Source organism: Oryctolagus cuniculus, chromosome 9 (assembly GCF_051225735.1).
Source record: "Oryctolagus cuniculus isolate XC-2025 breed Fujian yellow rabbit chromosome 9, ASM5122573v1, whole genome shotgun sequence".
In the NCBI taxonomy this organism is placed as follows: Eukaryota; Metazoa; Chordata; class Mammalia; order Lagomorpha; family Leporidae; genus Oryctolagus; species Oryctolagus cuniculus.
In genome coordinates this window covers 131,411,659-131,439,566 of record NC_142875.1, presented here as the reverse complement: position 1 = coordinate 131,439,566, position 27,908 = coordinate 131,411,659, and the positions used below count along the sequence as shown (strand labels likewise).

Below are 27,908 nucleotides of genomic sequence, written 5' to 3'. Positions count from 1 at the left end.
TTATTTAGAGGTGATACAAAAATAAATGGCAGTTTAGAGTTGGTCCACCAGTTGCAATGCTCCAAACTCTGTTCTTTATTTTTTTACACTGATTCACGCAGGCATTTCTTTTCTTTTGATTTTTTTTATTATTATTTGTTTACTTCAGAGGAACAGTGACAGACAGAGGGAGAGACAGAAACTTTCCTCCATTCTGGGGCTCACTCTCCAAATGGCTGTAACAGCTGCAACTGAGCTTATCAGGAGCCAGGAGCTTCCTCCAGGTCGCCCACATGGTGCAGGGGCACAAGCACTTGGGCCATCTTCTCCTGCTTTCCCAGGCCACAGCAGAGAGCTGGATTGGAATAGGTTTAGCCTATTGTGTCACAGCACCAGCCGGGCCCTCTTCTATCTTAACGCTTATCGACCAAAAACGTGTATTTATATTGGGGGCGGGGCAAAAAATTTCCCCACATGCAAAAATACACCCAGCCTTGCACACAATACTCTGTGTATCTTTTAAAAATGGGCAAAAGTTTGCTTAGCTTCAAGCACTTTAAATCCTTTATTAGGGATATGCGGGGCTTTACTTTTTTTTTTTTTTTAACACTGTTGTTTTTATCAAATAACAAAAATGGCAATAGGAAGTAGCCAGTAACACCTCCAAGCCTAAATAAAACAAACAGAAATTGGCAGAAGACGAGGAATCCTTGAAGGAAAAAAAAGGAAGCTCTTGGGGAAGCTATTTCTGCCACGCAATTGCAGCTGGACTCGCACATGACCTGTCTGGTGTTGAGACAATCTGTAACTCAAGAAGTGCTCGGCACTCCTCTAACCCACATTCACCTTGCAAGTGCACACGAGTGCACAGCTACATTCACCAGCCGCCCGGGGAAGGGGCGCCAGGTGCAGCCGAGACCCGCTTCGGGTCCCACCGACTTCCCGCCCGTTCACTGCCACAAGGCAAAGCCCCCCTACAACGTCTCTGCGGGCTTCTGGAATCTTCCGTGAAACCCCAGGAGCGAGCGGGCGCTCCCGCAGACGCAGCGGGGCTTTGGCCGTCGGCTCTCTGCGTTCCCCCGGGTCCCCTCCTGCTCGGCCGCCCCGACCCCGACCCCGGCCCCTTGCCCCGCCGCTCTCCCCGCGGCGTCGGGGGTCCCGGCTCAAACGCGCGCGGGCTCCGAGGCGCGGAGCATGCTCAGTGGCGGCGGCGCCCGGCCGCGTCCGCCCTCTCCCAAAATAGACGTTTAACTCTCTCCACTCCGACGTGCGAGGCTCCGGCGCCGCCGGCTCGCTCTCTCGCTCTCTCTCGCTCGCTCTCTCTCTCCCCTCATTTTCCAGGCTCCGAGGGAAGCGCCCCGGCAGCCAATGAGGGGCCCTGGCGGGCGGAGCCCGGCGCGGCCGGCGCCTCTGCGGGGACCCTCCCGGAGGACGGATGCGGCTGAGTGAGCCCGGCGCTCCCGGCTGACAGCCGAGGCGGGACGGCGACCGGCGCCGCCGCTGCGGGCTGCGGGGCGCTGCCAGGTTTGCCGGAGCCCCCGCCCGAGCATGCTCCCTTGACGCGGCTCCTCGCCGAAGCCGGCGCGGCTCCCGGAGGAAGATGACCCCCATGCTCAGCGCGGCGGCCGCCCGGGGACGATGGCCCCGGTCGAGCGCCGCCAGGAGGGCTGCCTGCCTGCTGGCCGCGGCGTACGCGCTGAAGACGCTCTACCCGGTGCTGGACAAGCGCCTGCGGCCGGCCGGCGCCGGCAGGAAGACGGCAGCAGCCGCCCGCCGCCGCCGGGCTGCAGGCGCCGGGGAGCTGCGGCACTGCACCGAGGCCGAGGGCGGCTGCGAGGCGCGCTCGCCCGCGGTGGACGCGGCTTTCTTGCACCAGCTCCGGGCACTCCGGAAGATCCTCTTCCCGAAACTCGTGAGCCCCGAGAGCGGGTGGCTGTGCCTGCACTCGGTGGCCCTGGTCTCCAGGACGTTTCTGTCCATCTACGTGGCCGGCCTGGACGGGAAGATCGTGAAGAGCATCGTGGAGAAGCAGCCGCGCTCCTTCGCGGTGCAGCTGGCCAAGTGGCTGATGATCGCCATCCCGGCCACGTTCGTCAACAGCGCCATCCGCTACCTGGAATGCAAGCTGGCGCTGGCCTTCCGGACGCGCCTGGTGGACCACGCCTACGAGACCTACTTCGCAGACCAGACTTACTACAAGGTGATCAACATGGACGGGAGGCTGGCGAACCCCGACCAGTCCCTGACCGACGACATCATGATGTTCGCGCAGTCCGTGGCCCACCTGTACTCCAACCTGACCAAGCCCGTCCTGGACGTGATCCTCACGTCCTACACCCTCATCCGGACCGCCAGGTCCAGAGGGGCCAGCCCCATCGGGCCCACCGTGCTGGCGGGGCTGGTGGTGTACGCCACGGCCAAGGTGTTGAAAGCCTGCTCTCCCAGATTTGGCAAACTGGTGGCCGAAGAGGCCCACCGGAAAGGCTACCTGCGGTACGTGCACTCCAGGATTATCGCCAACGTGGAAGAAATTGCCTTCTACAGAGGACACAAGGTAAGACAGACAATAAGGTAGCAGGTGCAACGCGAGGCCGTTCAACCTGCCCCCGCGGTGCCACACACCATCTGTTACCCACCCCTTCAGCGTCTCTGATTCCTCTGACTTCTCAACCCGCACTAAGATCCAGGTGTCGTCGTGGTCCTGTCTTCGTCACAGGCTGGTTAAGAATGAGACAATGCAAACTTTCTTAAAGTTTTGTGAGTTAGCATTTTCAGCACTTAAAATAAAAAAGCAGTCTGGTTAGCCTCAGTTACTTACTGTAAGTATGCCCCTTAGTTATCTCAAAAGCATTTTCCCAAATTTAAATCCTGAGCCGGTAGGCGGTTTAGCACTTGACGAGGAAATATGTCTTTGGAGGACAGGAGTGAACACGTTTGCACTGAGATGGGACACTTGTGGTGGTCTGAGTATTCTCTGTGGTTGTCGGGTGGTTTCTGTCGAGAGCCAAGAGGGAGGAACACCCAGCTTCCACATGGGAGAAAATGTTGACAATTTTGCATGTCTGGCCAGCAACGGAGTGTCCTACATACTGAAAAGCTCAGCATAGCGTCTCATAAATCAGCATTGCCAGTACTTGTGTTTCATGTTTAATACTATATTGTGACACAAACTTTAACAGACGCTGGGATGAAATTGTGTCTAGCTTTGAGGAAAAAGCTGAAATGACAGGAGAAGCTGAGATGAGAGGAAAGGAAGTTCTAGGGCATTAAAAGTAAAGATTTTTCAAGACTAAGCAAGTCTCTAGCACAATTAGCCAAATTACATAAACCCACAGTCCATGACTGAATATTGACTGTTTGCAGGGGATGACCTGACAAATGAAGTGGAAGCTGGTGTTTTAACCATGAAGCAGAAAGGTTTAATTTTTAATGCATTGGTAATTACTGGGCTTTTTAACACAGCACAGCTAGTCTGAAGACAATTTAAGGCACATTTAGGATTTCTACTCCAGCAGGAAAATTAGCCTCATATGCTGTTTTAATCATATTGATTTGTCATTCTTTTTGAATCATTGAACCCAGTGAGGTTATTTATGGTACGCTGTAGGCTTCTTGCATAAAAGACAAAAATCTAATAAACTGAAATAGTTCAAAAGTGAAGTTTATGCATAAGTTTGTCATGTGTTTATTTTCAGATATTTTGGTGTGATAGGGAAGAATATGGCTCAAACATTGTTTGATCATATATTACAGAGTATCATTTAGTTTTAACATCTTATAACATCATTGGAAATCAAATTGTAAATCACTGGCATGCACTTTATACCTAGCATTATGTTCACTGGGAATAATAAATTTTTTATAATACAGGTATAACCAAAACTAAATAAAAATTACTAATTCTGCTATTAGTCTTGGCTATTACGACTCACACATAACGCTGTACTGAGTAAAATAAAGGAGTATCTGCATATACTTAAAGAACATTCTCAAACACACACAGTGGGTTTTTTTTTAATTTTTGTTTGTTTGTGGTGGAGGGGTTTTTTTTTTTTTTTTTTTTTTGTTTTGTTTTTTTTTTTTTTAGATTTTAAAAAGAAAGATTTATTAGCACCAGAGACCTCAAGCCAGAGCGGCATGGAGGGGGGCTTCCAGGAGAGGAAACACACCTGAAAGTGGTCTGTAGCAGTTGAGTTTTTGAGCACAATTTTGATTGATATTCAGGTATAAGGCGGAGACAATAGCCATCAAAAGACCTGATTTATAATCCCTTATCCTCTCTGGCTTGCTCATGATGAAACAAACCAACCCAGAATGGTGGGATAGGTAACTTGTTTTCACAATAAACTGTGAGCTCAGGAAGATGGCACACACGGTATTTACTTGTATCGCCCCTGCTAGTTCATCCTCTTCTCATTTCTCCTCTGTAGGTTGAAATGAAGCAACTGCAGAAGAGCTACAGAGCTCTGGCCGACCAGATGAACCTTCTCTTATCCAAGCGCCTGTGGTACATCATGATCGAGCAGTTCCTGATGAAGTATGTGTGGAGCAGCAGCGGACTCATTATGGTGGCTATACCTATTATCACTGCGACGGGCTTTGCAGACGGTGGTAATGGCATTTAAGCTTAATAGCGAATATGTGCTTGACGTTGTTTCTCTTCAAGGTGTCGTTGTTGCTGGTTTTCTATGAGTAAAAGTAAGAACCATCGCTTTTCTATAAATATTCACAGTCAGAAACCATGGCCGACTTCGGCGTGTCCAGTCATAGCCCAGCAGTATGGGAAAAAGGAGACAAGTGGTACAAAAGATTGTCCCGCTTTGGAGACATTTCGGAGATCTCTGATGCAGTGTCTCTGGACACTGACCTTGAGCAGTTTAAGACTGCATGATTCTGCACATTCAGCCCCAAAATACATTAACACCTTGAGAAAGAATATGACGCAAGCTCCCCTCTTGTGTGATAGTCAGCTTTGGTTCTGCACATTCCATTCATTTAGTCCATAAACAATGCGTCCTTGAATTTGTCCTGATTTGTGATTGAGAAGTTAGCTGGCTCCACTAGGCAAGCAGCAATGGTTTCAAGGAGTGTTCAAGTGCTAAAGGAGGTCTCCCTGACTTGTGGGTAATACGGATAATCTCCTGTGTAGCAGGATCTGGAAGTGGGTGTCAGGGTGGCAGTGTGGAGCTGTGAGAATCCACTTCTATCCTGTCACTGTCTCAACAGTTTTTACGAATGTTTTTCATCCTTTGGAATAACCAAGAAAGATAAAGGCAAGAAAGACGAGGCTAACATGTTGTTTAATCCTTGGACAGCAGTTTGAGTCTTGGTTGGCAGGAACAGAGGAAATTAGTTGAAGCAGCAGCATTTTCTGCTTTTCACCCAAAATGAAACCACCCTTCTCTCTCTCTCTTTAAAAATCACTGAGCCAGAACTGGCCTCAGTGTTAAGGGAGCTGGGAAAAGCACGTGCTTTGCAGGGAGACTGAGCTGGATGCAACTTGAGGGCCCCTTGCTAGCAGGATCCTCTTCTTGCATTAATGAGACTCTCTCGGCCTCAGTTTCCTCATCTGGAAACCAGCCTCAGGGAGACTGCCACCGAGGGTGTGCTTGTAAGGATTTCCAAGAATAGGGCAGGTTTTCCTTGACCTGCGCCAACAGTCACTACCTAGGAAGCAAAGGCAGCACTCAGAATAGTGTCACAGGGTCACAGTTTTACAGGTAATTCTGGTGTAGAATTAAGGTTTAATAGTTTTTGTTTGAAGGATCTGATGTAAACAAGTTTAAAAATTGCAATATGCTTTAATATTTTGAAACAGCGACTCAATGTTTTAACCAATCATCACAAAAACGCTTGGAAAATCTGAGTGATTCTTAACCTAAAGATGTTCCTTTTAGTAAATTATGATTTGTCAGTCCTTTGTGGTAGGTGCTATGCTACATACGCCAAGTATACTCCACAATTGAGCTGCCTAACAGATAGAGTGTATTGAACCACTGGTGAAAATGAATTTGATTTTTGTATTTTCAAATTTTACTTAAAAAAATCCTATAATTAAAAATGTGTGTATGATAAAGGCATTGCTGGTTATGGGATTCTTACCCATAATCTTATCATAATAAAACAAAATACCTTTTCAAAGGAATATTAGAGAAAAGAAGACATTTTTAAAACCTATGACATTAAAATTAGTTTTACTAAGAAATTTGACAAAATTACCATATGTTCATTAAAATAATAGTACTCGTTTAAAGGTTTCGTATAGAATATATATTTGAGACAGAATTTTTTGTTATTCTGTTAGTGGTGCTTGGGTGCACTGATACTAGAAAACCCTGGAGAATTCAGCAGAGAACAGAGAAAATGCAGCTATTAATGGTGACAAATTAACCCCACAGAGACCAGTATGAAGTAAACAATGTATGCAAATAATATAACAAGTTTTTTTGACATGGTGTAATAAGATATTTAAAAATACATCCTAAAACCCTGAGTATATCGTGTTAAAGAAATAATGCTAACATTTTCTATTGAAATCACAATGATCACATCGATGCAAATGAGGCAAAATATTCCCAAAAGCTTCTTTCAAAAGGAAACTTTTAAACAAAAGCAGCAGTGTAATAATTTCATAGAAGAAATGAATTCATGAGACAGATCGTTAACCGAGAGTGAGCTTCTAAATATTCTGTAACATCTAAGGTTACTCCATATGTCCGTCACATGTATGTGTATGTATACAGGTGGGGTCTTCAAGAACTTCAGGGAAAACACATATTATGTAAAAACTGTAAGTAGATTACAATTTTTTTGCACCAGAACATTACTTTGTCGTTGAGTTCCATTTCCATGAAGGTCTCGAAGCACCCTCCTACTACAGTACCGTTTTCCTTTTCCCCTCCAACAACAATTACACAATTCTCTCTCCAATCTGTGTTTTCTCCTGCTCAGGTTCCTGCTCAGGTTCACAGCCCTCACTCAGTCCTTCAGACAACAGTAATTGTTTCAGCAAACACTGAGTGTTTTCTTCTTGTCTTTTCCAAAGATTTATTTTATTTATTTGAGAGGTAGAGTTACAGAGAAAGAGAGGCAGAAAGGGAGGTCTTTCATCTGCTGGCTCACACCCCAAATAGCCTAAATGGCCTGGGCTGGGCCAGGCTGAAGCCGGGAGTCAGAAGCTTCTTCGGGGACTCTGATGCGGGTGCAGGGGCCCGGGCACTTGGGCCGTCTTCCACTGACTTCCCTGGCCATTAGCAGGGAGCTGGATCAGAAGAGGAGCAGTGGAGATTCAAACTGGTGCCCACACAGGATGCTGGAGCTGCAGGCAGTAGTGTAACCTGCTAAGCCACAACTCCGGTCCCTGTTTTCTTATGAAATACATGTAAGCTGTTGCTCATCTTAAAAGTGGCCAATTTGTTCTTAATGATTTGTCAAAGTCCTTTTGTATTATTCAGATTCTTTTGTCAGATAGACACACACACACACAGGCACACATGCACAATCTCACTTTTCCCCCTCTGTCTGCACTTTCACTCTATTAATGGTATGCAAGGTGAGTTCATAATTTTAATATAGTCCGATCTATAAGTAAGTTTTCTGTAATCAGTGGGTTTGTGTCATATTTAAGAAATATTTGATCATAAACAGCAGGATTGCAAAGATATTCTCCTGGTTTAACTTCTGGGAATTTTACTGGGTTTTGCAGTTCACATTCAGATTTTAATCCATTTAAAATTCATGTTTATAAACAGTTTGTGGTTAATGAAAGCCACAGTTTTTTCCTGAGATTTGTCAAGATCACAAAGATAACAAAAAAAGAAAAAAAACTCAGATTATAAGAAAAAAAGTACAGAGAGATAATATTTTTAAAATAATATACTTTGTTATTATATCACTTTTAGGTTCATAAACAAATTTATTTTGAAGTACAGAATGCTCAGATACCCTCTCCTCCTGGTAACTCCCCATACTGTTTACATCCGGGTTATGAACTAGCACTTACTTACACACTGTTAGCTGAAGCCCATAATTCAAGGTATGGTGTACTCTCTGTGTTGTACAGTTCTGGGGGTCTTGATAAACATATAATGATTACCTTACTTTTTCAATCTCTTCTCACCCTTTCAGTGAAACAGCAAGAGATGTGGCCAGGTTTTAATACATATATATTAGTGTCAGAACTCCAAAATAGCAGTAAAATAAACAGGTATAATGTTACATCTAAAAGAATTAACTTTTGTTAAAGTAGTTCAGACATGTGGTGAGGAAAATAAATTATGTGCTGCTCCAAGATATAAAATCAGTGAGTATTTTAGGTCATGGGTTTGTGTCTCCAACAGTAAAGAATCTGGCCTTGTCATGGAGGTCAGGCAAATTGGCTGTTGTGTGCAAGACAAATGGTGCTGGCACTGCTCTCAAGGTACATACCAAAGAATCCCCAGGAGAATAAGTCACATCAGATCTCAGGGAAGCTGTTTGTGAACTTAGTGCCACAAGCATGAAGGAAACCCAACAGGCATCAGTCCGCCAGAGCAACGTGGAAATTGCCTTGCTACGTCAGGCAGCAGTCCTGCGCAAATCTGTTTGCTCCTCTGCAGAGGCTGGCAGTAAAAACTACAGTTCAACCCTCTAAACCCACATTCATAAAATCGTTTTAGATCCGCATTCACGTTCCCTATGAGCCCTATTGTTAATGCTTTAACACAGCAGTTCACTGAGGACCCTCTGAGAATCCTGTGTGTGTGTGTGTGTGTGTGGCTACCTAAATTATTACACATTTGAATATGTCTTCAAGAGCATCTGCATGCTCATAGCTGTGGGGAGCAACTCGGATTAGACTAAGTTACTGGAATTAAGACTTATTCTATGCATCTGCTCTCCCACAATATGGCGCTGGGAGAGGAGAAAGCAGCTTCTACGAAGCTGCCTCTTGCCAACTTGAGTGATGACCTCCAGGAGCTGATCCTGCTCCTGATTGGAGGAGAGCAGCGTACTCGGCGTGTGGGCAGCCGAGTTGGGATTGGTGGAAGAGGACTATAAAGGAGGAGAGAGCATGCACCAGGAACATCTAAGGGGAACATCTGTGCAGCCCCCGAGAGAGCCGGCCGGCGGTGTGCTGCTCCCCTGCGGAAGTGGGGAAAGTGGCAGGGGGAACCGCCCTTCCACGGAGGTGGAGGGACAGTAGCCAACCCGGGAAGAACCAGCAGCAAACCCGGGGAGGGCCGAGCAGACGAAAGAACAGCACAGGGTCCTGTGTCGTTCCTCCACGAAGAGGGGGAGCGACAATAGCAGTCTGTTTACCTGATCGCATCCTTCACCCTTTAGAGCAGTGCTCATCAGCCCTTCCTTGCCTTCTGCGGGGAGACTGACTAGCTCCAGGGGGCCTGGTGGTAGTTCTCTAGAAAGGTGATTAACAGTAGGACTCGGAGGGCACATACCAGACTGTGTTAAAAGGAACCCGTGAACTCAGGGTGATTTTGATCCTCAGTGAAACAGTGGCCTGACAGCCAGCGCACTGCAGCCTGACCACACTTGTCATTCGAGCAGTGTTCCTTAACATCTCCCTTCTCTGCGCCACTACCATTGCTGCACTTGGGATCTGTTACACTTACGTGCATTTTCAAGGCCTCCCTCAAAATTTGCTCCTCCATGAAGCATTTCCTGTCTCTTGCAGCAAGAAACATCTTACGGCATTAACTCTCATCATAGTCCATCCTGCAGGTAGTTGTTTATGAATTTTTCTTCTCTCTGCTACTAAACTGTAAGGTAATGAAAGAACCTGCAAATCCCATTTTCCTCATATGCTCCATAGTTTTTTGCCCAGTTTCTTGCACATTTAATGTTTAGTAAATATCTGTTGAGTTAGTTTTTCACGGATCCCTTTAAAAATTAGCTGAGTTCTCTATAAGCAAGTAAAGTTTAAAATATTTGATAATTATGTAATTACATATTTGCATTGCTTTGGGGGAGAAAACCTTTCAGTCAAAAAACTATATCAAATTATCATTACCAATTTATCTGTTTATCTGCAACATCTAATTTGAAATGTGATTATAGAAGGACTTCGTGAAGAATCATGTTGATAGAAATGTTAAAGTAGTGATCTGGAGAAGATAATTTTGGAGAACAAGGTGAAAACTGAGTAGATATTCAGTAATAGCAATGGTGTCTGGAGAAGATGTAACAGCTACCATACAGCACTGAACGTGACACCTCGTTTGTCGTTCATGCTGTTTGAGACTGTATTGGTATTTCACTATTTTACAGGGAAAAGCAGCTGTGGGGAAGATAATTGCCTGGCTCTGCCTGTTGTAGAATCTGGATTCAAACCTATTTTAACTCCTGACTCTGAACTGGAATTCTACACTGACAATAACTTGGGATGTTCATCCATTCATGCACACAGACACACATGCATGCTTCTGTCCATCCTTCCATTCAGTACACATTATGGAGTACCATGTGCTCAACACTGCGCTGAGTATTAGGAATAAAGAAGAAAACTTATAGTCTTGACCCTTAAGGAAGTTATTGTCCACTAGAAGGGGCAGACAAGAGTTTTCAGGGAAACATGTACTAAAGAATTAACTCCTGGGGAAGGGAAAAGAGACAGGCAAAAAAGGGAGGGAAGTGTGTTAAAGCTTGAAGGAGTCACCTATGCAAAATACCAGAAAATTAACAGAGTGCTGTATGTGTGGGACACGGCTGGAGTGTTGACGGGGGGCTGAGAGAGAAGCACGACGCAATGGCCACCTCATGTACAGTTCCATGAAAGAGACCACCAGAAATGTTGGCTTATGTTCTAGCTAGTAGTATTTATTGCCCAGGTGTAGTAAGACCAGGGATTTAGATGTAGAAAAGATTAAAAGCACACTAAATGAAAATAATCTCAGCCCTATAGATTTATTTATTTATTTATTTTTAAGAATTCGTTATTTGAAAGTCAGAGTTACACAGAGCAGGAGAGGCACAGAGAGAGAGAGAGGTCTTTCACCTGCTGGTTCACCCCTAGTTGGCCACAACAACTGGAGCTGCGCTGATTTTTAAATCTTTAAAAAATAATAATAGTATAACAATAAAACAAAACAAAGTTTAGTAAAACATGGTAAAAATACTATATTTTCACATTTAATTATATTACTAGGAAATTGCTCATATAATGAAAAATTAATATCTGGTTGCTTTTAGACCTGGAAGATGGCCCCAAACAAGCTATGGTCAGTGAACGGACAGAAGCCTTTACCACTGCACGGAACCTGCTGGCTTCTGGTGCTGACGCTATTGAAAGGATCATGTCTTCGTACAAAGAGGTACTTGCGTTTCTGTTGCTCATTTGAAGGAAAGAAGGTACCATAAATGACATTCAAGCAAAATGTAAATGACCAGGTATCCTTGGTATTCTGGAAACACATCTTCACTCTATGAAAAACTGCTAAGACAGCAACTCCCAAATGTGTTACTGCTAATACTCTTTATTTTGTGACTCCTCCTGTTCTCCATAGAGTATGGCATAATTTTATTAAATTTAAAATAATGTCTTAGGGGGGCCTGTGTTGTAGCATGACAGGTAAAGCAGTTGCCTGTCCTGGCTGTCTCACTTCCCATCTGGCTTCCTGCTAATGGTCTGGGAAAAGCAGCAGCAGATGGCCTAAGTGCTCATGCCCCTGCCCTTCATGTGAGAGACCAGGATGGAGCTCCTGGTTTTGTCCTGGCCTTTGTGGCTATCTGGAGAATGAACCAGCGGATGGAAGATCTCTCTCTCTCTCTGTCTCTCTGTCTCTCTGTCTCTGTCTCTCTCTGTCTCTCTCTCTCTGTGTGTGTGTGTGTGTGTCTGTCTCTCCCTTTCTCTTGCTCTCTCTTTCAAAATAAATCTTTAAAATAACCCATTAGGCACAGACTGTGGAACCAGAAGGCCTTAATCTACATTCTTGCTTCCATACTTATAAATTATGTGACCTTGGTAAACTTTCTTAACACATCTGTAACTCTATTTCCTCATATGTAAAATGGGAATGATGATAGCATTGACTATGTCAGGTCACTGCAAGTTCACACATGCAGAAAACTCAAAATGATGTATACTAACCTGTTGGCTTATTATATTGCATGTCTTACAGATTTTGCCGGTCCTGGGTTGTTGAAGCCTGGACAACCACATATCAAACCTTGCAATTCCATTCTTCCTCTTGTCTGCCCCTTCATTCTCTGTGGTCACCACTGTGTACTTTCTTTTTTTTTTTTTTTTTTTTTTGACAGGCAGAGTTAGACAGTGAGAGAGAGAGAGAGACAGAGAGAAAGGTCTTCCTTTCTCCTTTAGTTCACTCCCCAAACGGCGACCATGGCCAGCGCACTGCAGCCGGCGCACTGTGGCTGGCGCGCTGTGCCGATCCAAAGAGCCAGGTGCTTCCTCCTGGTCTCCCATGCGGGTGCAGGGCCCAAGTACTTGGGCCATCCTCCACTGCCCTCCCGGGCCACAGCAGAGAGCTGGCCTGGAAAAGGAGCAACTGGGACAGAATCCAGCACCCCGACAGGGACTAGAACCCGGGGTGAGCCGCGGCACCCGCCACCACTGTGTACTTCTGGTATTTGGCACATCATGGCTGTGTCTCCTGCACCAGACATGTGTGCCTTCAAAGCAGGCAATGGTCTTAACCATCTTGTCATTCCTAATATCTATTTTAACACTTGGAATATGTATGTAGTTAACAAATATTTGTTGAAAGAATGGTAATAAGACCTACAGATAGCATGGGGCTAAAGTTAAAATCACTTTATCCAGTTTGGATATTATCTGATAGTCTCTTGAACAGTTGTTCTCACTTTGAATTACTTTTGTGACTTTGCTATCAATATAATTTACTACAGCATCATCATACATTTAGCTGCCTACTAAATCAGACTTGAATAAACTGTGTAGAATTACCAATTTTGTGATTTGCTGACAGAATTTTTAAGTCTACAAAAACTGATTAATTTAATTAGGTGTTTTGTTTTAAAGGAGTAAAACTAGTTGTTCAGGCCATGTATCTAAAGAACTCAAATAAAACATTTTTTTCAAGTAATAATTTTGATTATCTGGAAAAGCAGTCTTTGGGGTAGATTTTCTGATGTAATAAATGACAAATGAAAATTGTGTTTTTCTCACATGAAAATACTCTGCCCTCTAAGAAATGTCCTCATAGAAAGGACATTAGTCTTTTCCCATTGCCTCTCCTTAGATGGCTCTGCTTTGCTTTATTTGGCCTGAATTTGCTTTGAATCTAGAATTTTTCACTTTAAAAAAGTTTTGTACCACTGTGACATCATCTAAAAACACCATGCTGTCTGTGTTAGCTGCAGAAGGAGCAAGTTCTAGGGCACAGCTCCTGTCTTTCATCCCAAAGAAATTTGCCCGGGCCCGTTCTTAGTGTCTTCCAGACACTCTGCCTGTTCCACCCTCTGTCCTGGCTTACTAACCCACTGCCTCCTCATGCTTCTTGAAGTGCTCTCCACTTTGGGTTTTAGGAATTTTTTTCTCTACGAATAGGTATATTTGCCCAGGTTTCTCCTGAATCTTTATTTCCTTAATCCATAGCTTTCTTTTGCTTGAGAACTCAAACAATTTCTCTGAGATAGCATTTTAGAAACGATCCTCTAAATATCCTAACAATAATATGTAGAAATAAAATATGAGTGCAATTTCAGACCGTCTACTCGGTAGAAATATGAACTTGAAGACAGTTTAAGGGCGGTACTTAGCCATCTGCTGCGTAAGTTCTACACACAGAGAAATCTTACACAAATGTCAGTATTGTATTATTCCCTCAGTTATTGCTGGAGAAACATTTTATTGGTGACATACCCTGCTTCGTGGTACTAGTTTCCTAGATTTGTGCTTTTCTTTTCACTGGGAAAGATGGTCTCCATAGACGAGTCGTCTCTCGCAGCAGGTGTTCCCTTGATAGAGAAGCAGCAGGGGATGAACCCAGATTGGACAGCTGGCAGACTAGGGGCACAGCATCATTCTCCTGGCCTTAAGGACTCAGGCAGAGATTGTGTCGTTTTATCATTTAATCTTGCCTTTTAAAACCTGCATATCTCAGTTTCTCCCTGGGGCTTAGAAAACATGTTTAGCATGCAAGGAAGCTGGATTGTGGGATTTGTACTGAAAAAGGTTAGAAGCTTTTAACTGAGCTCACTTTCAGTATTGGTGTTCTCTTGCACAGCTATTTCTCTAGCCCAATAGGAATTTCAGCAATTGGTTTGGTTCTGAAATGCTGATTTCATAATAAGAAAAAACATGTTATTCTGAGATTAGAAATAGAACAAAATAGTGCCAAAGTTAAAGAATCATCATTTTATTGAATTGACCTAACTAAGGCTTTCACAACATTTCTAATTTTCTGGAAATGCAGTTTGTCATATCACTAGGAGCCAAATCAGAAACTTGACTGAAAGATTCTTAATTTTCACTAACATTTTACAAACTTCATGTTTAATTTTGTTTTTCTGTTGTTCCTTTTAAAGATTTATCTATTATTTATGTAAATAGTTATTTATTTGAAAGGCAAAGTGAAAAGAGAAAGATGGAGAGATCTTCCATAAACTGTTTTGCTCCCCAAAAAGCCACAACATCCAGAGTTGTGCAAAGCTTAAACCAGGAGCCAGGAACTGCATCCTGGTTACCCACACGGGTGGCAGGGGCCCAAGCACTGGAACCGTCATCTGTAGCTTCCTAGGCCCATCTGCAGGGGGCTGGATGGGAAGCAGACCAGCAGAGACTTAAATCAGACCTCTGACATGGGGTGTGGGTGTCTCAAGTGGTGACAAACTGCTGTGCCACAGTTGCCATCTCAGTTTAAACCTTGACTTCAGTGGGTGGTTTTTCACATGTGTTCCAATTCCAAACAGACTTACATTGACATGTTGCTGTATTGCTCTCGATAAACTTTTTACTGTCACTCGTCATAATTATCAAATGTGTTACCTGGTTCTTATGCAATCAAACAGAATCTTAAATATTAAATCCAGAAGTTAATATGGGAGGCTGGCCTTGTGCTACAGTGAGTTAAGCAGCAACCCCATTTTGGAGAGCCGGTTCAAGTCCCATTTGCTCTACTTCCAGTCCAGCTTCCTGCTAATGTGCATGAGATGGCAGTGAATGATGACTCAAGTACTTGGCCCCTGCCGCCCAGATGGGAGATCAGGTTGGAGTTACTGGCTCCTGGCTTTGGCCTGATCCAACCCTGGCTATTGTGACCATCTGAGGAATGAACCAGCAGATGAAAAATTCTCTCTCCCTCTCTCTCTCTCCCTCTCTCTCTCTCTGATGCTCTTGCCTTTCAAATAAATAAATCCTTTTCTTAAAAAAAATTTGTTTGTTTACTTAAAAGGCAGTTACAGGGAGAGAAGGGAGAGAGAGAGAAGTCTTCCATCTGCTGGTTCACTCCCCAGATGGTCACAATAGCTGGGATTGGGCCAGGCTTATGCTAAGAGCCTGGAACCCCATCTGGGTCTTCCACATTGGTGGCAGAGACCCAACAACTTAGGCCATCTTCTTCTTCTTTTTTTTTTTTTTAAGATTTACTTTATTTATTTATTTAAAAGACAGAGTTACAGAGAGTGATAGAGACAGAGAGAGGTCTTCCATCTGCTAGTTCATTCCCCCAAATGGCTGCAACAGCTAGAGCTGAGCAGATCTGAAGCCAGGAGCCAGGAGCTTCTTCTGGGTCTCCCATGTAGGTGCAGGGGCCCAAGCACTTGAGCCATCTTCTACTGCTTTCCCAGGTGCATTAGCAGGGAGCTGGATTGGAAGTAGAGTAACTGATACACAAACTGGCATCCAGATGGGATGCCGGTGTCGCAGACAGCGGCTTAAATCCACTGTACCACAGTGCTAGACCCAATAAATTCTTTAAAAAAAAAAAAAAGAAATAACAAACTTGCATTACATATTTATCTAAAAGTCTGTCTTGGATGTACTAACTCTGTTTTATCTCTCTGTGTTGATTTTAGATCACTGAATTAGCAGGTTATACTGCTCGAGTGTACAATATGTTTTGGGTCTTTGATGAAGTAAAAAGAGGCATTTATAAGAGAACCAGTGTCCTTCAAGAACCTGAAAACCATGGCAGGAATGGGGTTGACATAGAGCTACCTCTCAGTGACACACTGGCAATCAGAGGTATTAAGTCAATTGTTTTCATACTTTTTCTATATTTGAGTGTTTCTCAACAAAACAATTTTTTTTAGAAGATAGCTTTTAATAGCTACAAGGAACCAATATTTAGATAACCAACATTATTGAAGCAGCTATCCCTAAAATTAGGATTGCAATTTGAGGAGTGGTGACTAACATTACCATAAAAATCAATGTTATGCTACTTTTATTTAGGACAAAACTTTGCAGAATTATTTTTGGAAACTGCGCATATGGCAGTAGCAATTCTTTGTCTTTAAAATTCAACTAAAAGAATTACTGCTATTGTCATATTGTTTTTCATTGTCCTGTTTCTAAACTTAAGTTTGGTTGTCATATGACTGAAAATTGTATTGTTCATTGTTTTAATTCCCTTCTTGCAGTCCTTTTTTTTCTGTAGGAAAGATTAGAGAAATAGAGGAATTATAAAAAGTATGGTCAGGTTATATTAGAGTAAGGTTAGCCTTGCTGTCATAATTATGTTGACATTTGATTATTGTAAAATAATGTTTCTCAGATTTTCCAAGTAGGTGTGTCAGATATGTAAATTTACATTACACTCTGCTTCTGTTATAGATGTCTTTACATTTTGCTTCTATGATTTATCACTGTGAATTATCTTTCTAATCGAACTTACTGTTGTGCTTCGTTATACTTGAAGTTGTTTAATTAGCAGTAACATTTGTCAGCTCTTGTAATTTAAACTGTTCCTCAATTACAGGAAAAGTTATTGATGTGGATCGTGGAATTATTTGTGAAAATGTCCCCATAATCACACCAGCTGGAGAAGTGGTGGCTTCAAGGCTGAACTTCAAAGTAAGATGATATTCAAGGATCTTCTGCTTGTTGCCATCACACTAACATAAAACAGCTCAGAATTCCTATGCCATGTGTTAGGTGCTGGGAGGAGCATTCGGAAAGGAGGGGAAATCAAGGCAGGCACAGTGGCTCAGTCCAGAGCAGTTACTGCCTCAGAAAGCAGAGAGAAAAGAGGATTTTGCTCTCTGCTGCATTGTTGCCAGGTCGCAAATGAAAATTGCACTGCATTTTGAGCCTGTGCAAGGTAACTTTAGAGAACGATAGGGAATTTCCTTAGGAATTAGTATACGGAAATAAATTTTAATTTTTCATAATAGGAAATCATGATAAAAATACAAGCCAATACTTTCTATTAGCAAATTTTAACTCTGTTCATAATAAACTCTCTATCTTTAATATTTTTCTCATTTTTAAAAAAGATTTATTTTTTGTTTGAAGTCAGAGTTACAGACAGGGGAGAGCAAGAGAGGGAGAGAGATCTTTCATCTGCTGGTTCACTCCTCAAATAGCTGCAGTGCCCAGGGCTGGGCCAGGCCAGGCCAGGATGATCCAGGAACTTCTTCTTCTTCTTTTTTTTTGGACAGGTAGAGTTACAGCCAGTGAGAGAGTGAGAGTGAGAGAGAGAGAGAGAGAGAGAGAGAAAGAGACAAAGGTCTTCTCTTTCACTCCCCAAATGACCTCAACAGCCAGGGTTGGACCAGACCGAAGGCAGGAGCCAAGAGCTTCTTCTGGGTTTTCCATGTGGGTGCAGGGGCCCAACCAATTGAGCCTTTTTCCACTGCTTTCCCAGAGCAGAGGGGAGAGGCAGAGAGAGAGAATGGTCTTCCTTCTGTTGGTTCACTCCCCAAATGGCCGCCAATCCAAAGCCAGGAGCCAGATGCTTCCTCATGGTCTCCCACGCAAGTGCAGGGGCCCAAGCACCCGGGCCATCTTCCACTGCCTTCCCGGGCCACAGCAGAGAGCTGGACTGGAAGACAAGCAACCGGGACTAGAACCCAGCACCCGTATGGGATGCTGGCACCGCAGGCGAAGGATTAACCAAGTGAGCCACGGTGCTGGCCCAAGATCCAGGAACTTCTTATGGGACTCCCACATGGGTACAGGGACCCAAGCAGTTGAGCCATCTTCTGCTGCTTTTTCCAGGCCATTAGCAGGGAGCCAGATCTGAAGTGGAGCAGCCAGGACACAACCAAGAGCCCATATGGGACACCAGTGTCACAGGCGGTAGCTTTACCATTTGTGGCACAATGCCAGCCCCTAGTTTATATTTTAAATGATCATATTTACTTTTAGGAAAAATAATCAAAAAATTCAGATTGGAATTTATTTTTTACTTCTGTTGAGAATGTTTTATTTTTATTTTATTTTATTTATTATTTATTTTGACAGGCAGAGTTAGACAGTGAGAAAGAGAGAGACAGAGAGAAAGGTCTTCCTTTGCCGTTGGTTTACCCCCCAGTGGCTGCTACGGCTGGTGTGTTGTGGTTGGCGCGCTGCGCCAATCCGAAGCCAGGAGCCAGGTGCTTCCTCCTGGTCTCCAATGCGGGTGCAGGGCCCAAGGACCTGGGCCATCCTCCACTGCACTCCCGGGCCACAGCAAAGAGTTGGACTGGAAGAGGAGCAACCGGGACAGAATCCAGCGCCCCGACCAGGACTAGAACCCGGGGTGCCGGTGCCACTGGCAGAGGATTAGCCTAGTGAGCCACGGTGCCGGCTGAGAATGTTTTATTTAATATCCCATGTCTTGATTACAAAAACTGAAATGTAAAAACATCTCATGAACTTGAGGCACTGATTTAAAACACTGTAAAATTCCAACATCCACTTTGGAATTCAAGTATAAAATAATTTGCTGACAAGTATTACTGACTACAACGAGAGGTGGTCGATCTCAATTCAAATAATGATTGGCATGATTGGACTTGATGATAGAATTTTCAACATGGGGGCCAGGCGCTGTGGTGCAGAAGGTTAAAGCCCTGGTCTGCCGTGCTGGCATCCCTGCATCCCTTAAGGGCACTGGTTAGTCCTGGATACTTCACTTCTGATCCAGCTCCCTGCTAATGTGCCTGTGAAAGCAGTGGAGGATGGCCCAAGTGCTTGAGCCCCTGCACCCACATAGGAGACCCGCAAGAAGCTCCAGGCTCCTGGCTTCGGATCAACTCAGCACCAGCTGTTGCAGCCATCTGGGGAGTGAACCAATGGGTCGAAGAGCTCTCTCTCTCCCTCTATCTCTCTCTGTAACTCTGTCTTTCAAATAAATAATTAAATATTTTTAAAAGATTTTTCTACATGATAATATATGTGCTAATTATTTTAGTAAGAACCTTGGTCTAGGTTTAATTTAAGATGTACTTTTTTAAAAGATTTATTTATTTATTTGAAAGTCAGAATTATACACAGAGAGAGGAGAGGCAGAGAGAGAGAGAGAGGTCTTCCATCCCATAGTTCACTCCCCAATTGGCTGCAACAGCCGGAGCTGTGCTGATCCAAAACCAGGAGCCAAGAGCTTCCTCCAGGGCTCCCACGTGAGTGCAGGGGTTCAAGGACTTGGGCCATCTTCTACTGCTATCCCAGGCTATCCAGAGAGCTGGATGGGAAGAGGAACAGCCAGGACTAGAACCGGCACCCATATGGGATACAGGTGCTTCAGGCCAGGGCGTTAACTTACTGTGTCATAGCGCCAGCCCCAAGATGTACTTTCAAATGAGTGGGATTGCAGGAAGTTTAATGGAGAAAAGTAGAGCACTAAATAGTGTGAAATCCTGTGTTAATAAACTTGTTATTTTTTTTTTAAGATTTTCTGTTGTTATTTATTTGACAGTCTTCGATACAGAGAGAGGGATTGATATATCTTCCATCTACTAATTCACTCCCCAGATGGCCACAGTGGCTGGACTGGGCCAAGCCAAAGGCAGGGGCCCAGTGGCCAGAGCCCAGGAACTCCCAGGTCATTAGCAGGGAGCTGGATCAGAAGTGGAATAGCTAGGACACAGATTAGCATCCATGTGGGATGCCAGCAATTGCAGGTGTCATCTTTACCCACCAGGCCACAATGCTGACCCCAAGAAACTACTTTTAAACTACATTTTGTCCTGGCTTTATTTTTACACTTACAGACCTAAAGAGTGATTTCATTGTTAATATCTGTGAATAGAATATTTAATTATCTATTAACAGTTGAGCAATTTATCACGTATTACTTTTACATATAATTTTTAGGGTGTTTATTTGACAGAGAGAGACAGATACAGACTCTTTGGCTGCTGGTTCCTTCCCCAAATGCCTGCAATGACTTAGGCTGAAGCTGGGAGCCAGCAGTTCAATCCAGGTTTCCCACGTGGGTGGCAGGAACCACTGCCTCCCAGAGTCTGCATGAAACCCAGGTACTCTGACATGGGACAGAGCCATCCTGGTCACTAGGCTAAATGCTCACCCCTGGAATGTTTCTTAGTTTAGATTTTAGAATTACTTGACAAAATTTTTTAAGAAATTGCTGCAAATTCTGCCCCCATGGAATCATTTATAGGTATCGTAAATTGTAATCTATTCCTTTCTTTAGGTAGAAGAAGGAATGCACCTGTTGATAACTGGTCCCAATGGTTGTGGGAAAAGCTCTCTCTTCAGAATTTTGAGTGGACTCTGGCCGGTGTATGAAGGGGTCCTCTACAAACCCCCTCCTCAGCACATGTTCTACATTCCACAAAGGTAGGCAAGGTCTTTATATTGCAAGAGACTATTTTCTTTTGCTTTTGAATTGTTTTGGTTCCTCAGATTCTTCAATTTGTGCATCTTTAAGGAGGTTTTCATTGAGAGAAGCTATTAAGGAAATAAAATGAAATTGTCTCCCCCAGATTTTATGATTGCTTTGATTAGAATAGTCTCCAGGATAATACCACTTATCCCCACTGTCTGCTGAGAGCTCAAACACAGCACATGTTGGTCTCAGGAGTAGCAAGGCTGTGCCAAAGAATAATTGCATTTCCTTGGAGGTCAAGTTTTCTCTTGTCATAGGAAAAAAACAGTTCTTGGATAATTTACAAATCTCTCCATTAAGCTGCATACATTCATATATTCTTTTTTATTATTCATTTGGAAGGGAGAGAAAGTCAAAGAGTGAGTGAGCGCATGAGAGAGAGGGAGAGAGCGAGAGAGGGAGATCCCATCTGCTAATTCCCTCATCAATTGCCTGCAAAGGCTGGGACTGGGCTAGGCTAGTAGAGTTGGGAATTCAAGCCAGCTCTCCTATGTGGTGGCATGAAACCAACTAGTGCCTTGAAACCAACTACTTAAGACATCATCTTCTCCAGGGGTCTGCATAGGAAACCGAGTCGTAAGTGGAGATGGGACTGGAACACAGGTCCTCTGATGATGACACAGGCATCTTAACCTTTAGGCCAAACATACAATCTAAAGTTGTTTATGAATGTTTAAGGGCCTCTGTAAATTGTCTATTACAATTATTCTGTATGAATAATTAAGTTTTTTCCATGTGGTTGACTATAATATAAGCAACAGGGAAAAGAAAACACCATTTCTTCTGAAGTCATTAGCTATCTTCCCTTGTCACAATCTAGAAATGTCTAAACACAAAATTGAATACTTGCAAAACGTAAGACATTTACTGTGGGTGAGAGAGAATGAGGGCCAGACAGGAGACATTCCTCATGTGTACCTGACTGGGTGACTTTCTGTGACCATCACCCCGGTCAAGGAGACAGCACACAGAGTGACCTCCCTGCACCCAAGGATGTTGCGAGCAACCTGCTAGAGTGTGAGCCCGAGGAAGCACCGGACAGGGACAAGCAGGACACTTACAACCCGAGCGCTGTCCCGGGTCTTGTTTGCCTCTTCCTTCGCCAGGAAGTGCTTCTCCCATCCTGCCACCAGTCTGATTTTCAGACCAGATGCAGTAGTGAGGCAGACAAGTCTTTGTGGCCTTGCGTTCCTCAAGGCAAGAGCTATGCTGGTAGAAGGGAGCTCACCGGAGGCGGGAAGGATGAAGACTGCACTGGATGAGGATCCTGGAGGCGGGCAGTGTCACGGATACTTCTGCGTACACAGGACAGAGGGATCTGTGCTGGTAACCGTGTCGAGACACTTATTTTTTCCCTGCATTTCACAGAGACAGCGACAGTGGCCCAGTTTGCAAGCTGGAAAACCTGGATTCCTAAGAAATTAGGAAATCACCTCAATGGTTTCCCAAACAACCTAACATTGCCAAAATATTGTTTAAAGAAGTATCTTGGCAAAACTAAGCAATTACTGTACACCACCTCGTAGACTTAGAGCTCCCCATCTGTACCTTAGATGAAATATTTCTCTCCTAAAGTTTCTCAAATGCTCCAGTAATTCTCACATCTCTGCGGTAAAGATGGATATGGGAAGCTGTTTGGAAGCTAATTTATCCAGCACAACTGGTTATGTTTTTATTTTTTTTTTTTTTACCTGAAAGGCAGACAACAGATTTTGAAGCCTAAATCATACTGCCAACGTTTCACATATGAATTTGTTAAGTAGATGTTTCAAATTTTTAAATTTAGGTTTCATGGCTTAGAATCATGAACAAAGCATTCACTCATAGAAGTCCATTCTCTTAAAGTAAATAAAAGGTGATAAATACATCATCTATTTTTGCTATTATAGCTTTCATACATGGTATAAAAGATATGTAGTTCTTAAACGTAGCTTTGACCTGAACGATGAACGAGATTTCCAGAGTGTTAGAAAGTGGATAGATCTCAGCTGTTGCCGAAAGAGAGACCTAACTCTCACGCAACAAACATAGATCACTGGGGAGCTTTTCTTCGTTATGAAATTGCCTAAGTAAAAATAAAGACCAGCTACAGCCTAATCAAGAAGAAAAATAACAATACAACATCTATTTTTAAGGCTAAAAATATTTTTAATAATTACTGTTAAAAATCATTTTACTTTGATTATATGGCTTCTAGATACATGGAATTTGTACTTACATTTAACATTTTTATAGTAACATTTTCCTTGCCAAAAAAACTCCATATATAATTTATTTAAGTATATATGTAAACTAATAGTGTAAAGGTAGCATTCATTTCTTAGATTCGTAATGTTACTTAATTTTTAAAATTTGAAAATAGGAGTGGATGTATGGCCTAGCAGTTAAGACACTGGTTAAGATGCCCATAGAAGATACTGAAGTACCTGGGTTCAGTACCTGTCTCTGGATCCTGATTCTGGCTTGCTTCTGATGCAGACCCTGAGAGATGGCAGTGATGGCTGAGTAATGGGGTTTCTGCCACCAACATGGGTGATCTGCACTGAGTTCCTGGCTTCCCATTTATGCTAGATCCAGCTCTGGCCAGCCTTGCAGGCATTTCAGCCAGCAAATAGCTCTCTCTGTCTGCCTTTCAAATAAATACACAGGTTTTAAAGCAAGTGATAAAATATATAGGACTTTTATAAATTTAAAGAATATTCTGTTCTATTTTTTAAAAGAAAACTACTATATAACCTATTTCAAAACATTTATTAGCAGGTAGGCTTAAACATTTCTTCTTAAGATGTTTTTATTGGGGCCAGCGCTGTGACACAAAAGGTTAAGCCTCCATCTGCAATGTTGGTATCCCATATGGGCACCAGTTCAAGTCCTGGCTGTTCCATTTCCCATCCAGCTCCCTGCTAATGTACTTGGGAAAGCAGTGGAGGATGATCGAAGTCCTTGGACCCATGCACCCACGTGGGAGACCTGGAAGAAGCTCCTGGATCCTGGCTTAGGCCTGGCCCAGCCCCAGCCATTATGGCCATTTGGGGAGTGAACCAGTGGATGAAAGATCTTTCTCTCTATCTCTTTTTCGGTAATTCTGATTTATAAATAAATGCATAAATGTTTTTAAAGTATATTTTATTAATGAATATTATCTAGTATTATGTATTATAGTTTACTAGCTGGGCAGGAAAAAAGAAAATTTAATAAAGACTCGAGACTTCCATGCATACGTCACAGTTGTAGAACGGCTCTTCACAGCACCTACCCTGATTCCACTTTGAGAATGAATTCCTGGAAGATGATAGAGCTCTTCAGGTTTTGATAAAGTACACATTAATCGTTACTTTTATGGGGAAAATAGAGTAGATGTTGTTGAAGTTAATTTCTAATAATGTCATATGGTATACAGAAAAAAAATCAGTGAACTATTGAGAAAAAAATTCTAATTAACCCTATTAAGCCACTTGATTTTCTTCCACAAAATTATTATTTATGACTGTAATCATTTAACAAAAAAGCAAAAGCAAACAGGCCTGAAAAAGGAACTGAAGTGTTGTCTAGAATGTTCTCAGAACATCAGATACCTCAGTCACTAAGCCGCCTTTGAGCCACTTGACTTTTTAACCACATTTCACAAAGTTACAATGGCCGAGTTTGTGAGCTGAGAACCCTGGATTCCTAACACATTATGAAATCACATCAATACTTTCCCAGTTCCTGCCTTCAAATGCTTTAGCAATGTTACTAATCAGAACAAGATTTTTAAAAAAAACTGGGCCTTAGTTTAAGAATACAAAGACTTATGTGAGGGTGTGTTCTGGGGCACTGTCAGGTAAACGGCTGATTAGGACATCCACATCCCGTATTGTGAATGCAGACTTCACTTCCAATCCAGCTCCCTGCTAATGCACACCTAGGGAAGTGCAGGTGATTGCTCAAGGGCTGGGCCTCTTCCACCCACACTGGAGACGCAGATGCAGTCCAGGGTCCCGGCTTCTGCCTGGCCCAGACTCCGCAGTCTCAGTTGTTGCGGTCCTTTGGGGAGTGAACCAGCAGATGGAAAATCAATCTCCTCTCTCTCTCTCTGACTCTGCCTTTCAAATAAATTAATAAGTAAATAAATCTTTTATAAAATTTACTAAAAGCCACCCAGATGAGAAAATGAAATATCTGGTGGGCTTTGGAGACACAGAATGAGAGAGAGAGAGAGGGAGGGAAGAAGAGAGAGGGAGGAAGAAAAACAGAGAATGACAGGTACTTACTGACAAAAGGTAGACAATCTTGCCTTCTTTTATACTACTTTTTTTTTTTAGAAAGCTCCCCAGAGGGTCATGGTATCCATCCCATTCTCTCTCTCCCAGGCCACAGTCTCCAGCTGGCCTCCAGTCCACCGTGTCATTCTTGTTCCCAAGGATCCTGCTCTTATTCCCCTTCCTTGGAAGAATTATCTGGGGACAGAGATCATGCCCAGGACCTCTCCCTGCTCAGACCAACATGCCCAAATACTCAGGCCACCAAGTCTGACATAGATTCAGACTTCCCATGACTGGGTAGGAAAAACTAACTTGTACGGACTTATGGGCAACTGTGTCTTTGAAATCTTAGGAACTTATGGGCAACTGTGTCTTTGAAATCTTAGAAGTGAATGAAGGATTGTAGTATGTGGGTAGAATTAAAACTGACCAAACATACTTTAAAATAAAAAAAGAAAGAGGGAAGAAATAGGATATTATTTTTCATATCCTAGGGAAGTTTTATGCTTTTTTCTTTTCATTTTAAATATTTTTTATTGAAACCCTGTTAGCTTGGTGTGCTAGCAGACACCATGGAGGGTAGATGATAACAACACAGTCTCACTCATTATGGTACTTACATCTCATTCGGTGATTAATAAGAAGATGCAACCCATTACACTAGAAGCTAGAATAAATGCCTCAAGAAAGGCAAGAAATGCTATGGTTCTTAGAAGTTAGGAAAAACTAACCAGAAGTGTGCCATTTGACCTGGGATTTGCGAGTTCATTAGAATTGAAACTGCTGTCCTGAACTGCACCAGTTTCTCCAGTATCTAAACAGGTCAGGGATACCACAGATTCAAGCAAGCAAAAGCTTTTCTGCTTTTGTTTTCTGGACATTTCTAAGCAAGGCTATTCTATCCCACCTTCCTCCTAACACACCGTGCTGAGGAAAGCAAATGTTTATTAGCCTCATCTCATCTGGTATTGTGTCATTAGTACGCACTGGAAACAGTAATAATAAACCATAATAAAATATGTGAGTAGCGTGCTTCCACAACATTCATTCTTTTCTTTCCTTTTTGTCTAAGACACTCTTACTGTAAATACAAATTTATTTACCAACCTCAGTATTTGCTTACTAACTACTTCATTCACAGGGCCATGTACTCAAATACCATGTTGTCTCATTTCCTGGATTAAATATAAATATGCTTAATAAAGTTATGAATCATATTTTAAAATTAAATGCAACAAAAAATCTTTGATTATAAGCATGAACAGTAGCATTATTAGTTCGTGTGGCAAATTAAATGTAGTTAACTTGATTTTGACTATCTTCCTATGCATAGATAGTACACATTTCACCACATTTTGCATAAATCATGCTAAATAAAGGAGTTTGCATAATGAAATTGAAAGTGAAAGGGATTAGAGAATTAACACTTCAGAGCCAGTTTTAGAATTTATCTGATCTTTAGATCTGAACTCTCCTTTATCCACTGCCTTTCCTTTTTAGGTTCAGAAAACTGTTTCTTAAAACATCTTCCTGTGATGGTGTGTCAGTCAGCTTTCATCACTGTAATGAAATTCCCAATGTGGGCTGAGTTTATGGAGGGAAGAGGCTTATTTTGGCTCGTGGTTCTGAAGATTCTCAGTCCAAGATCAGGGACTCCATTGGTTGGGCTTGAAGTGACGGGGGTTTTGCTGGCAGAGGTACGAGGAGGCATAGAGACAGGGAGGGTGTGTGTCTGTCAATCTCTCTCTCTTTATGAAGCCACCAGGATTCCATCACAGGGGTTCACCTGGTGATGTCATTGAAGCCAGTAACTTTCCAGAGACCCCACCTGGGAACGCTGTGATTGGATTCATTTCCACCCTCCTCATACCATTAACCTAAGACTTTAGGGACTGAGTTCCTGACTTTGGGTTGGGGAGGACAAGCATTCCAAACCCAGCATGTGGGGGAAACCTCACTGTGTTTGACCTAAGGTATTTTCTCAGAGAGTCATACAATGAAACCCTCAGCACTGTCCCAATTTTCTAGGGGATCACAAAATATCATTTCCTACGGTTTGCGATTGCTTCTCAAAAATGCCTACATTCTTCTGTGATTTTTCTTTGGAAGACCTTGTGACCTAAAACTTCAACTCTGAGATGTGCCGGCATCTAGTTCACATTTTTGGGTGGATTTGTACTTCTCCCCTTTTAAGTATTCTTTAAGTAAAATGAAATTTTTTTTTGTAAAATGAATTTTATCTTGAAAATTTTGCATCCTCAATATAACTGTGGATTCTGGGATGTCTTGGTAAGAACGGACCATTTAAAATTTTCTTTTCTTTTTTTTTGGACAGGCAGAGTGGACAGTGAGAGAGAGAGAGAGAGAGAGAGAGAGACAGAGAGAAAGGTCTTCCATTGCCGTTGGTTCACCCTCCAATGGCTGCCGCGGCCGGCGCGCTGCGGCCGGTGCACCGCACCGATCTGAAGCCAGGAGCCAGGTGCTTCTCCTGGTCTCCCATGGGGTGCAGGGCCCAAGCACTTGGGCCATCCTCCACTGCACTCCCGGGCCACAGCAGAGAGCTGGCCTGGAAGAGGGGCAACCGGGACAGAATCCGGCGCCCCGACCGGGACTAGAACCCGGTGTGCCAGCACCGCAAGGTGGAGGATTAGCCTATTGAGCCACAGCGCCGGCCCTAAAATTTTCTTTTTATTTATTTGAAAGGCAGATAGACAAAAGAGAAAAAAATCTTCATCCATTGGTTCATTCCCAAATGCCATGCCTGGGCCAGGCCAAAGCAAGGAGCCCAAAACCCAATCCAGGTCTCCCACGTGGGTGGCTGGAACCCAAGTACTGGAGCCTTCACCTGCCTCTCAGCATGCTAATTATCAGGAGGCCTGATTGGAAACAGAGCCGGGATTCAAACCCAGCCGCTCAGATACAGGATGGACAT

At 43.2% G+C, this 27,908-nt stretch overlaps 2 protein-coding genes across 9 annotated transcripts in view; one reads left to right on the top strand and one right to left on the bottom strand.

Annotated features, from left to right (window-relative positions):
* REDIC1 (regulator of DNA class I crossover intermediates 1) overlaps nt 1–2,964 on the bottom strand; it is a 92,075-nt gene extending 89,111 nt beyond the window's left edge. The window contains exons 1-2 of one of the 4 annotated variants that reach the window (XM_070049656.2): nt 2,798–2,964; nt 2,616–2,696 (exon numbers count right to left, since the gene is read on the bottom strand). The gene's annotated coding sequence lies outside the window, so the exon portion shown is untranslated. The remainder of the gene's footprint in view (nt 1–2,615; nt 2,697–2,797) is intronic. The other 3 variants (XM_070049654.2, XM_070049658.2, XM_051850397.3) reach the window with 3 other exon arrangements.
* ABCD2 (ATP binding cassette subfamily D member 2) overlaps nt 415–27,908 on the top strand; it is a 60,753-nt gene continuing 33,259 nt past the window's right edge. Inside the window, exons 1-7 of one of the 5 annotated variants that reach the window (XM_089304004.1) lie at nt 415–2,533; nt 4,410–4,590; nt 11,167–11,288; nt 15,973–16,141; nt 16,878–16,972; nt 20,538–20,683; nt 21,839–23,609. In XM_089304004.1, the coding sequence (XP_089160130.1) occupies nt 1,580–2,533; nt 4,410–4,590; nt 11,167–11,288; nt 15,973–16,141; nt 16,878–16,972; nt 20,538–20,683; nt 21,839–22,157 (1,986 nt within the window). In that variant the 5' untranslated portion in view covers nt 415–1,579 and the 3' untranslated portion in view covers nt 22,158–23,609. The other 4 variants (XM_089304005.1, XM_089304006.1, XM_070049651.2 and 1 more) reach the window with 4 other exon arrangements.